Below are 13,321 nucleotides of genomic sequence, written 5' to 3' on the forward strand. Positions count from 1 at the left end.
TATACACAAGTAAGTGGAGATATCCCATTTAAGCACAGTTCTGTGTTATTGACTGAGGCTGGTACTCAGCAGCGCGGTCATTTTTCTACATATCCCTAGACATTTTACAACAACGGTAACAAGTTCCTGGGACAAGGCATATAAGCCTTATGAGGCAAAAGGTAAATGCAGTCCGTGTGCTCAGAAAGCCAACTTGAATTGGCACGCACCAAAATGCACCAGCGTGTTGTTGGAAAAACATTTATTGCAATTCAGTGTCAAAAAAATCTTTACAAAAATATGCCACCGTCTGGTACAAACAACTATAAAAAAATCAATTCATCATGCAAGAAAAGTGTGCAAATAATTTATACAGGAGGGCTTAGCTCACACAATATTAAATAAACATTTTTTGTATGTAATTAGTCTAACCTCATACTTTTAGTTACAACGTTCAACCCCTTATAGCATTTTTTTATTGAAAGGAGTAAAGCTTCTCGACTTAGGACGTGGACTTGAATATACACCCCCTTTAGCCAGGGTTATTGGCACTTGGTAGAATAAAGATAGTGCCAAGAGTTCGCAAGCATAGACTAGTAGTTGGAGCCTTCTGTTTAACAGACTTGTACATCGTTAATTAAACAAACATTGCTATACTCAAAGACAGAAAAAGTCATGTTCAGACTCCAGAAGTAATGTTGTAGCAGATGGAGTTTTAAGAAGTTCAGAGATTTGGAGCAGCTATCCATTTTTGGACAAATGGAGCAGGACCTGAGTTTTGAGAGATTTCTCAGGAGGCTTTGTTTGCTGAGTTCAGAGACACTTTGAAAAATGTCCAGCAGACAAAGTCAGAAGTATCTGTGGTCCCTCGCTCTTTGCTGCCTCTTGGAATAGTCCCTCTTTGCTTAGCGAAGATGAGGTTTAGCAGAGAGTGGGAGGGTCTGCACTGGGACAGAAGCTCACTGGATCTCATGCCAGGTGCCGGAAGATGGGGAGATGAGGGTATGGATTAAATGTACCTCTTAGTCTAAGAGAGGAAATATCTGCTTGGTTCCCAAGCTTGGTTTCAGAACCTCAGTTTCTAGAAAGCAAGCTGGCCGCTCAGCCGTTTTCTGTCTTAAGGGCCACTTTTGGAATTAAAATGCAAGTACCCAGGGAAAAGTAAATTTGTCAAAACATGCTGCTTACTTTATGGCGAGCAGGTTGTACTCACTAGAATGCTGTCCTCACAGTAGAGTCAGAGGTTTGTAAAAATGTTAAGTGGCTCCAGGGAGAAATGTGAATTTCTCCATAGAGAACCAGGGGCTTAAAATATTTGGAAAAGATAATGGCCACATGCCTAACACCGGACTCTCATGCTTGCCTTCCACGGCGAAGGTGTTGAGAAGATTCAGGTCAGCTATCACATGTCTCCAGACATAGCAAAAGATGCTGGGTAGGGGGCACAAAGTCAAGAGCTCAGAAAGTCCCAGGTTTATACTCGGGTCTACCACTGAGTACCACATGGGCTCAGACTTGTCCCCTGAATATTGTGGACCCACTACCTCATGCTGAAAGGCAGAAGGAATGCCAGACTCCACCATCTTTCACTTCCCTTCTAGCATTAAAGTCTGGGATAGGAGTTTCCTTCCTTTGGAAAATCACAGAGGGTTTACTCTTCTTAAAAATAAAAAAAAATAAAATAAAATTAAAAAAAAGAGAAGAAAACCTCTAGAGAAAACGTGGAGTTTAAAGGAGTTACGATCTTGTTTACTGAAGACATCAAGAGCCCAAGATACATCAAAGAGCCACGGCTTTGCGTTTGTCTAGAGGTTCAGGGTGTTTCTGAGGTCTGTTTAAACACTAATAGGATTTTAGGCCAGCATCCAGTCAGAAGGATGGTTCGCAGACTCAGATAGTTGGAAACAGATAAAAACAAAAAACAAAAAAAAAAACCCAGATGTCCACATAGAATATGTTTGATATAGTTTAGTTAAAAAAAATTCACACATAAAATTACAGTTTAAAAAAATTCACACAAAATAGAGTGCATAGCAAAACATTATTGCCCTATAGCCTGGCAGAAAAATATAAACTCAGGTGCATATTTTATGATAAACATTGTATTGAGTGCTACAAATGATACATTGTTGAACATGTCTTGAAATGATTGACCTTGTGAATCACTCCACTTGCTTGGACAAATGATACTCTAAGCCCCCTCCCTTCTCCCACATAGAAAACAACAGAAAAACAGAGCCTCTGTTAATCGTAGGCTCCTTATGAGCAAAGTTTTTGAATCCACGGAGAGTCATGGTGGTAACACAGTACACAACTTGTTACCAAGTCATGTCCCCAAGGAAGGCCCACTGTTGCTGAGTGTTCTGCAATGTCAACCCAGCGCATCTCAAGTATCTCCTCCCAGCCACTTCAATATAAAATTGATCATTACTGAACAAATGTCATCTCATACCCGATGCCCTGGGGATGTTTTTCACTTTGTATTTTATGCCACTTACCCTCCCACGCCACTGATCTGTCTCCTCAGAGTAATAGCATTAATAATGCAACCTGGCTTAAGATGTCATTGGACCTTCTTCCGGATCTTGCTATGAAGTGAGCACTCACATATTCTTTCCCCAAACGTTGTGCCTTACTCTTAAGAGACTCTAGGCTCACTGCTCATACACCTTTGTGTTGGACCAGCTCATCATACAGAACATCCCTGTGGACTTCCTCACACTGCCCTGGACACACTCCTTCTTTCTCTGGAAGTCCTCATTACTTCCTAGTCGACATCAATTTCAAATTCTACATCACAGGGTTGGGGTCGGGGGTAGTAGGTAGGTACAGCAAAGAGAGGAGAGCTTTCTATTTCTTCCAGCAATTTCCATCGTCCTGTCCCTCTGGCTTTTAGACCAGTAGTTTGGAAGACAGGGATTCTTTGTGTGTTTTGTTTTGTTTTGTTTTGAGGTTAGGTTGTCCCGAGAGGGTTTGCCAGTAGAAATTCTATAGATGATTGGTACCCAGGGAACAAGTATTTTCTTTTTCACTCACTCTACTTACATGGGAGGCTCTGACCATGCTTAACAGCTGCCATGTGGTGCCAACACAGATGCCCTGCACCTACTATGTTCTTCTCCAATGCCTTCATACAAACCACAGCATCAAAGATAGGCCATTTCTATTCCTTCCCCCGTCCCTCTCCACCTGCCATTTCCTTTCTTATTCTCCTCTCCCAATGAAAGAGAACCAAGAGCGTTGGTTTCTTCTCTTTTCTTCCTTAAAATTTTTCCTTGACTCTGCTTCACACCACCTCCAAAAATGCCAACAGAGATGGGGAGAGCCCAGAGGCACCATCAAGGTAAACATCTCAGAAAACCATAACCCCACCGCTGGGTAGTAGGAGTCATCCTGCACAGATGTGCCTTGCTGCCTGGCATATGATGTGCAATCGTGGGCATTGCACAAAGTCCAGATGAGACTGGTTTGGCAGTTTTGTGCTGACAGTCGAAAGCAGGCAACATTTCCGGGACTGTAAACCTGAGGGTACCCAGGAGTTTCCACCTCCCCGATCAGCACGAAGGGGCAGAGGTCATGAGTTGATGGGCAGATGTGGAAGGCCATGGATGCCTAAACCTAAAAATGTCAGAGCTAAAGGTTCCAGCATCTAGAGCAACAATTAACCCAGCTCTGCCCCACATCTTTAAGGAAGCTGAGACATTTGAGGGCACGTCTCTGAATTATAGAAGTGCCAGCTTTTTATTCCCCACTTAGGCCCTGCATCCTCAATGTGACTCTGACTCAGGGGGGAAGGGGAAGCAAAAATCCCATCAGGTCATACAGGGTTTCCTAAAGCTCAACCTTACCCAACAAAATCTTATTCTTTAATATTTGTCACAGTGGGGAGAATTTAAATTCAATTTAATTTTTTCTTCTGTCAGGGGTGATGAGGAAAAGAAATGTGGAGACACCCTGGGGTGTAGACACAGGCATTGCAAAGTGAGGGGACTAATGGTTGACTTCTCTTTGGGATGCTGAGTCGTGGACTGTGCACTGGCGGATGGGCATGAAGGGACTTCGCATCACTGGCCGGTCCCTTGCCTCATTTCTGTACGTGCTTAACCATCTCTCCCCTCATCTGGTCACCCCAAGGTTCAACCCCTAAGGATACCCTGTTCTTCAACGTGAACGTGAGCAAGTTTCCTATCTCTGCTTCACCTATGTGCCAAGGCCATGCAGAGTGGCAACTTTATTTGCGTGAGAGAAAAAAAAAAAAAAAAAAAGCATGAAGCAGATACAACTGCCAAGATATGTACATTGTTGTAGAAAAGCAAAGTTCTATAAAAAGTAAAAAAAACACCAAACATCCCCTACCCCATCCCAGGAATATTTGACAATGAACTCATTAAGTCCTGAGATTCCCTTTCCTCTACACAGCTACCTGTTGATAATTTGCCTCGCAAGATCCCCAGGGGTATGTAGCAAGTGTAGGATGAACTCACAGTACTTCTGTTCCCTGTGATTGGAACTCCAGGCTTTCTCTTGTCATCCTTGCAAGAAGTGCTAGCTTAGGTTGACTGAATTTTGATGTTGGGCAAAAAGAAAACAAAGCCCCTCAACTCCTCCCCTGTCATGAGGAACAGCAGCTGGAAACACGTTTAACTGATATGTAAAACCTGTTTTACAAGCTTTTATCGGCACTCTGGCTCCGACCAGTCCACAGATATGCTTATCCGTGAAGATATTCCAGGAAGCCCAGACAAACCAAGAAGTTAAACAGGAATAGAAAGTCTTCACAGCTATTGGGTGACTGATTCTATCTTTTCTGCGGCAGGACTTCCTCTGGGACTGTTTTGAATTGGCCTTATGTTGCCCTGAATGAGCTACAGCACGAAAGGGAAAGAGGCATACGCGCTGTGGGGCCGTTCTAGAAAAGAGGCAACTCTGAAGAAGTGCTTATTCGCCTAAAAGGGAAGTCTCAAGCATGATGAGGATTGCCTCCAGTATCCCTTTCCTATTTAAACCACTTTCGGGTGATGAAAAACCAAGAAAAACAGACACTGCCTACTGGACAATGCGCTTTGTCAGAGAGGGCATTGCATACTTTCCGAGGTAGACTATTGTGTGATATATTTGCAAGATAAGGCCTTGTGCCCACACGGGTTAAGATGGGTGGTGCTTCCTTTGCCTTTTTAAAACAAACCCCCCAAAATCGAAACCAAAGCGCGGGGACTTCTCATATATAATGAAGTTTTCTTCTTCTCTTCCTTTCTTTAAGCAAATTTTCACATTGTAAACAGAGAGTGTTCTATCTTGTATTCGAGTTCTGCCCTTTTCTTCCACATCCCTAGGGAACTACAAAGGCGTTTCAGTGAACGTCAAGGAAATTCCATTTTCACCGATGAAACTGAATTCCTGCCCTTATAGTCTTGCCGGCAAATAGTTAGGGAAAAAATTTATTTACAGTATTTCTGATTTTCCATACCAATTCTAATGAGAAGTCCATAGTCTTAAATTCCCAGCCAGCAACTGCATCTCTCCCCTTCCAACATCCTCTCAGTGACTTATCTCAGAAGTTTTGAGCCAGCATTTCAAATGTACACTATTTACAAATGAAGTGTCCAAACTCTGTATTCCCAAGAATCCAATCAGCCGGGGAACCCGTCTGAAGTGTCGTCATGTGCTGGGATTCAGAACTTGAACAAGTTGATAAAGTCCTGGGGTGAAAGGGAAACGGAGCAGCTCTCTGGGTTATTGGCTGTGCACGGGTGGTCAGTGCCCTGGAAAGGAACATCATGGGTAGGTTTAGGTTCTCAGAAGCATCCTGCTGGCTTGTTAGCACCGTGAGTCATTTCCCAACCTCAAAGCAACATTCCTCTGTCAAGAATGCCGTGAGTTATGCAAAACTAGAGAGCTGTGTGTGTGTGTATGCCTATGCCCAAAGAGATGGGAGAATTTGCAGGTGGGTGGGATGCATAAAAAATATATATATACACATAAAATATACATACATAAACATAAAAATATATATATATGTAAGGGGGTGGAGGAAATGAATGTCTTTGAAAGTTTTTTTCCCCAGGCACTGACTTAGTTTCCCTACACCTTCAGCTGGGGGCTGCAGAGGGGAAGAGCAGGAAAGGAGTAGGAAAGGCTTTGGCAGTGCTGCTGGCTCCCAGGGGCTGGGCTGGGGGTCTGTGGCAGCCACTGGAGACACATACCTTCCAGGAGAGAATGTGACAGTGTCTGCAAAGCTGAAGGGTGTCTCCATACTGCTCTTTCCGTGGGTAACATCGCACAAGTTTAAAATACATCTTCTTCCAATCCAGCTGTCCTTTGTCTGACAAAATTAATCGCTTGCGGATCTAAATTGCAAACAAATACAGATAGTTGCAGAAGAGTTCATCAAGAACATGGCTTGTGGTTTTCTGGTTCTGAAAAGTTCTGTTCCCACCCTCCTTCCCCCTTTTTCATCTGTGTCCTGCAATTTCCAGGGAAAAAAATAGCCAAGATATAAAGAGGGACCTTCTGAGCTCTACCCAGTTAAACGGTAGCTTTTACCAGTCTTTAAAAGAAACAGGTGGATGGTGACATCTTACTAGTGACCTCTACTAAATTATATTTGGATGGTCCTTTAAAGTTTAGGTAATCTCCATAAACACCTTCAATCTTTTCTTAGCCGTAGACTTGAGTGATTATTTCCCAGGAGATGCGGTGACTCCTTGGCATAGTGCCTCTAATCTAGATCTAAATATTAGTGGCTTCATGAACAGAACTTGTTGAACTCACACGTCTATATAAAGAAGTTGGGGAAAAAAAATCTGAGGCAGCACAAGGAGGGGAAACAGGACTCCTCGGGTGTCAGAAGGCCCCACTTCAAATTCAGATTCAAGGCCGGTTTCTTCACCTCGAGAGCCACTCCCCTAGTTTGGACAGTCACTTAGCCACCTGTGGTCTGAGCCCCCTCATCTGTTTAAAGTGAGTATAATGATACCTACTCCACCCTGGGTCATTAGACTAAAATGAAATAATATCTGTAAAAGTACATCAGCTATAAAATATCATGAAAATAAGTGACTTTTGTAAGTTACTTTGTTATAGAAAAGGAGGATTGATGCCACTTTAGGAACTTTTAAAAAATGTTTCTTTTTGAGAGAGAGAGAGAGAGAGAGAGACAGAGAGAGAGAGAATGAATGCAGGGGAGGGGCAGAGAGAGAGGGAGAGAGAGAATCCTAAGCAATACAGAGCCTGAAGCCGGGCTCTATCCCACGAACTGTGACATCAGGACACGAGCCCAAATCAAGAGTCAGATGCTTAACTGACTGAGCCACCCAGGCGCCCCCTTTATGAACTTTTTAAAGCAAATTGCAAAGTGTGCATATAGGTTAAAAATGTAAGTTGGTGGGGGAGCCTGAGTGGCTCAGTCGGTTCAGCATCGGTCTTTGGTTCAGGTCATGATCTCGCGGTTCGTGGGTTCGAGCCCTGCATTGGGCTCTGTGCTGACAGCCCAGAGCCTAGAGCCTGCTTCAGATTCTGTGTCTCTCTCTCTCACTCTGCCCCTCCTCTGCTCGCATGTTGTCTCCATCTCAAAAATAAACATTAAAAAAAAATGTAAGTTTTTTTTTTTTTTTTCTCATCAAAATCACCTTAAGGGAAACCCTCACGTACATTATTTAGAAACTCCCTGTACTGTTGCTTTCCAGTCGGCCAGGAAGCCCTGGAGGGTGGGCACCCATGCCTAAAGTGCGAGAAGAATGCCAAGGACATCTGAGGGTGGGGGACAGAGAAGGGAGAGAAGGAAGGACTGCCCGCTGGGCCCCCTGACCTGCCGCTCAGAGAAGTGGTATTGGCAGAGCTTTTTCCACAGCAGACGGTCCTCACTGAGCACGTGCAGGTCAGGAGCCACCTGGCCCAGGCTGACCAGGTCCCGCCCGTCACTCAGCCTGTGCATGATGTTCAGTTGTAAGCATAAAGGCAGGTCGGTGAAGGTGAGGCCCTTGAAGGCAGGCTGTGGGGAGAAGGATGATGTTAAGTTGTGGGTTGCAGGGCGGAAGGGCAGCGGATCACCAGGTGACACCCTCCAGGGATGCAGCTGTCCCCTCGTCCTCTACCCTCAAGTTGGTTTTTTGACCAGAGATTAGAAGCAGCAATTCTCCCCACTTTAAATGCAGAAATGCCCTAAATGCAGGACCCGTGGCCGAGACCCACAGGAACAGCCCTGAACAGCTCGAGCTGAATGGTGCCAGAGGGATTTTCCTGAGATTGACAAAGCTTTATACTTTTAACGATCCTCTGAACGGCACAGCACATGTTCGATTCTGGTGCTCCACTCAATTCACTCCGCGACGAGATTCGCTACCTTCTTAAAGGGCGGGGTGCCTGGGACAGGGCGCCACCCGCCCCTGCCGCCTCAGTTGGCTCTGTCACTGCCCCTCCTGACAACCCATCTCTAAGCGGGCTTTCTCACCTGTGCCCAAACATGCTGCCCGTGGGCCCTGCTCTCCCCAGGCCTCTCTGCCCATCCCAATTACTTTCCCTCAGATCCAGCGTCTACTTGTTTCCTCCAAAAGGCCTTTTCTGCGTTTGTGACTACCCCAGCCCTCTTTCACTGCATCTTCCTGGAACTCCCGTGGTCTCTCTCAGGTACTTTTGGAACCAGCGCCTTTTTGTTATGTGAGGCATTTTCCCAAAGAAAGCTTAATGGAACGTTCCTGCTGAAGGTAAGCTCCACGGGGGCCGGACTTTTTGTCTTTTGTCATTGCTGTCTCCTTTGTGCCTAGCATAGAGTGGCACCCAATAAGTACCTGGGGGATGAACAAAATCTTAATAATTAAGGAGGTAAAAAAAACAGCAACAAAAAGACCCTGTGCCTGGGTGTATGTGCACATGCATGTGCGCTTTGGGACTAACTTGTCCAGAACCTTCTGACCTAAGTGACACCATCCGTTCCATCCATTAGAGCATCTCTCTTCAAACCTAGGGCTCCATGGGACATTTAAAAAACTCTTTGTGGATAATAATACACAGGCGATTAATCAGAAACCTCTACTACAAGCCTGAACTTTAATTTTGTATTTACTGTTTAATTTTACATTTATTGTTTAAATTTTGATGGGCTTATGTTATCCCATCTACACTTTGAACCTTGAAGGGGGGGCGGGTTCTAATTTCATATCCCTTGCAGACTAGCCCAGCACAAACCACCTCTTTTGAGGGCCTGCTGTGGCCTGGTACTGGAGTCGGAATGGGTTCCTTAGGCTGGCAAGATACTCAGAAACATAAGCAAATAATTATAGAGCAGTATGTTAAGTGCTGACCAGGAAGTAAGCACAGAGTGCTCTGGGAACAGTCTGTACGGAGGAGGTCCTCAGTAGTATTTGCTGATATGTCTTGAACAGCATCTGGATGCTGCCATTTGGATATAGAGTCAGCACAAATCATCCAAAATTGTGGTTCTTTGTCCTTCTCACGCTAGACCTGGGTGTGCTCTTGATTTTGGACTATGGACATTTTTAGCTCAGTGCTCTGTCACATCTGGTGGGGGGGGGGGCGTTCAAGGGAAAAAAATAGAGGATGAAGAAGCCCTTCCTTAGCTCAGGGAAAGCTATCTTGTCAAAGGGTACTGAGTCCCCTCCTCAAATTTTTAGGGAACTACTCTGTTCGAGGGACATCAAAGCCCCCCCGCCGCCCAGGATTCCAGGGGGTATGCAGTCGTATTGACTCCCACCTGTGTCCCTTGCCAAGCAGGAGAGGTGTGTAGAGGGAAGGTGGGAAGTGGCAGGGGGCCTTGGGAAGTTGGACTGTGGAGAAGAATGGCAGGTGACATGGGAGATACACCGAATGGACAAGCAGATCTGGATCCTAGGTGTCCTTGGGAACTCTGGGTCTCAGTTTCCCCATGTCCAAAATGAATGAGCTTAGAAGACTCTGAAGATCCCTTCTAGCTCCGACAATCTCCGATATGGATCGGCTTCAGCCTCTTAACTCATCAGAAAGGCCTATGACTTGACAATTCAAATTGTTCAGGCTGCTGGGCTGAACTTTCAATTGTTTGCAAAATTCAGGACACTGCCGGGCTGCTGAAGGCTCTAGACCTATTTGTCGTTTATCATCTGCTGGTGATCATGTGAGCTAATGAAACTGCCATGAAATGTTCTTTTTGTTTCCAGCACTTCAAAGCATCTACTTTTTTGGTTAAAACTCCCAGGCCAATTATTACATGAACTCCTATTAAAGTCCACTTGGCAGAGTTCACTCTCAAATTTTCAAACCTGAACTTTTCCAAAATATTTGCCCAGACCCCATGCTGAGCCCTTACTCCTGATAAATGGTTAACTGCTTATATGCCTTCTTCTTCTTGAATGTAAATATATAAGAAAAATAAGTCACTCTTGCTCTTCCAGTCAAGCGTTTGGCTAAAATCCTTTTAAGGGTGCCTGGGTGGTTCAGTCGGTTAAGCATTTGACTTCGGCTCAGGTCATGATCTCGCGGTTGGTGGGTTTGAGCCCCGCATAGGGTTCTGTGCTGACAGCTCAGAGCCTGGAGCCTGCTTCAGATTCTGTCTCCCTCTCTCTCTGCCCCTCCCCCACCCATGCTTGCTCATGCACACCCTCTCTCTCTCTCTCTCTCTCTGAAAAATAAACAAACATTGGGGGAAAAAAATCCTTTTATGGATTCTCTATATCCTCTACATGCTCCCAAACCCTGCCTTGCCCACAGCACTCTGTGGTTCTATTTGATTTTTCTCCCCTCCAAACCAGTTCTCTTTTTTTTTCCCCCTTCATCCTTTATCCTATTAATTATTTTTTGCCAAACAACATTGGCTCCATGTAATTAGAGATGAAATTTTGAAGGGAAATGAGATTATATGCCGGGAAGATAGTGCTAGGACTTTGGCAAATAGAAAGCAATTAGTGTGAATGTCACCTTAACATTTTTGTGTGATAGCATACTTCTCTTTGGTCCAAACTGTTAAAAAGTTGGCTTTAAAATACAGTCCACACTGAAGTAACGAAGTCCCTTCTCTCTTTCTTCCCTCCAGAGAGTTGGGCATTTGTGTGACAAGCTCTTTAGGGCTCCATGGGTTCCCATCACTGCTCTCAAAATCACTGGCTCAGAGCAAGGAGGGCTGGGAAGGAGGGCAGAGGGGAGCAGAGAGTATGGGTAGAGGCGCGGTCTCTGTAGCCAGGCCTGAGGTTCAGTCCCCATACTGCTACATCTGATCTGTATCAAGGCACCAGCCAGCTATTCTTACCTACGCAGTCTAATTTTTCTCATTTATAAAATGAGGAAAAGCATATCTTATAGTGTTGCCAGGCAGGGTGGAAGAGATAATGCACAGAAGTACTTAGCCCAGTGCCCAGTGAAAATGAGCTATCGTAAAGACCCCTACTTACAATTATTAATTAATACAATATGAAAGACTTGGAAGAAAGCCGGCCGCAGAGTGAGCCGTTAGTAATAATAAGAGCTGACACACTTAAAGACTTACTACATGTCAGGCACTGTTCCAAGTACTTTCTATAGGTTATTAAATCCTACACTAGTGCTAGGAGATCAGTATTACTGCCTTTATTTTCCAAATGGGGCCCGGAGATGCTGACTAACTCACCCCAAATTCTGCAATTGGTAAATGTTTATCATCATCCCTAACCCAGGGCAGTATTTTCCATCTATATTCCCCCAAACACTGCACGAGTTATTTCAGGCAGGTGGTGGGGGACTTCCCTTCAATCGTTCATCCATTCGTCTCAGATTTACTGACTGCCTTCTGCTCTGAGCAAGAAAGAGGGAACAGAGAGGGAGCAAGATGGTGGGGTCTTTCCCTGCAGTGCTCAGAAGCCAGTGGATGGAGGCAGGGAAGTGGAACCAGGCAGGAGATAATTTCACATAGCAATAACCCCTCTGAAGAAGGTGAGGGGAGAGTGGTTTCCGTGGATCGGATGGTCTGGGGAGGTGGGACCAAGCTTGGAAAGGGCAGGGAATAGCTTGGCCTGGCTGTAGTGCCAGGAGCAGAGGGGCGAGTGAGATGAACTTCCGTGTCTGATCTGTTCTGCACAGGATTGCGCTGGATTTAAAAGGTTGCGAAAAGCTGGATCATGGAATAAATAGTTGGAAGAAAGCTGGATTGAAAAGAAGTTTGGAAATCTCTGACATTAAGAAAGCTTTGCCGTGTGAGGAATAGAGAGTCCCGGTTTTGGCCTAAGTCATTGGGCTTCTCTGGTCCCCACTCCCCTCTCACTCCATAAAGGGTTAGAGTAACTACAGTGGCTATCTTCCGGTGTCCATGGGTCAATTAAGGGGGTGGTTCTAGGTAAGTAAGCCCATGGGGCTCCTGTGGTGTGGACAGAGGGAACAGAGGCAAGCTCTAGGCAAGTGTGATCATCTAAACAGTGTCCCAAATTCCCCTGGGAGAAGATGCCCTTGAGACAAATGGGACTCGCTCATTTAGATCACTGGCTGGGTAATTCTCTCCTGGGCTTAGACAAAAAAACAAAAACAAAAACAAAAACAAAAACAAACGTATTAAGTCCAGGCTACACAGAATACCAGAAATCAGGTAGAAGGTGTGAGTGAATTTTCTGGGAGAGATAAGCTTGGAATCTGGGTCACAAGTTCACGTTGTCAAACTATGCCCATACCTGAGAGAAGGGATTGGGGTAAATTATTGGAATAAACTAGGTAAAGGTTCAGAATGTACTCTCTTAAAATAGTCAAATAATTGAGATAGCTTTTGAAAGATTATCTGGGCTTGAGCTCTGCTGTGTGTGTGTGTGTGTGTGTGTGTGTGTGTGTGTGTGTGTGTGTGTAAGTGTGGGAGTTGTAGCCTACGTGACTAAGGAAGTCACATAATTCTGAGGCTTCTAATTATTCCCCTTGTTTCAGGGTTTGAGAAACTAAGTCTTAGAGAGGGTGTTAACAGCAAAGTCAAGGATGCTAGATTTTGAAAACTATGTTAGTAAAGTAATTATTTAAAAGAGGTCAAACAGGTTTTTTTCAGGCTACTGTCTCGAGAGATGGGGCGGACCCAAACTTTATCAGCTTGGGTCCCGGAACCACTTAGAACAGTGTGGTGGGTGATTAGATACGGGAGTCGAGCGCTATGTGAGCGGTCTAAGTATGCCTGTCCATTAGCGAGCCTTAGAGATTACAGCAGTGTCTTTCTCACATTTTTGTGTGCCTTAGTCCTGCTGCTCACTATTAAGAAGACAAGAGCTGGGGGCCAAATTATGTTGTAAAAGTCAAAAGACACTACTTATAGTAGTTTTGTTGTAATATAGGGCTTTTTTTTTTTTTTTTGCTTTGAGTGAGAATTACTCTTCTCTTTCCTACATGTATGTTCACAGTCTTTAACCAAAGG

The 13,321-nt window shown here is 44.7% G+C and overlaps 1 protein-coding gene across 2 annotated transcripts in view; it reads right to left on the bottom strand.

Annotated features, from left to right (window-relative positions):
• Positions 1-237: 237 nt before the first annotated feature.
• Positions 238-13,321, bottom strand: part of FBXO32 (F-box protein 32) — a 35,509-nt gene continuing 22,425 nt past the window's right edge. For both annotated transcript variants that reach the window (XM_042972972.1, XM_042972973.1), the window contains 3 exons: positions 7,787-7,969; positions 6,183-6,326; positions 238-5,741 (listed from right to left, as the gene is read on the bottom strand). In XM_042972972.1, the coding sequence (XP_042828906.1) occupies positions 5,652-5,741; positions 6,183-6,326; positions 7,787-7,969 (417 nt within the window). In that variant the 3' untranslated portion in view covers positions 238-5,651. The remainder of the gene's footprint in view (positions 5,742-6,182; positions 6,327-7,786; positions 7,970-13,321) is intronic.

Source organism: Panthera tigris, chromosome F2, assembly GCF_018350195.1.
Source record: "Panthera tigris isolate Pti1 chromosome F2, P.tigris_Pti1_mat1.1, whole genome shotgun sequence".
NCBI classification, from domain to species: Eukaryota; Metazoa; Chordata; class Mammalia; order Carnivora; family Felidae; genus Panthera; species Panthera tigris.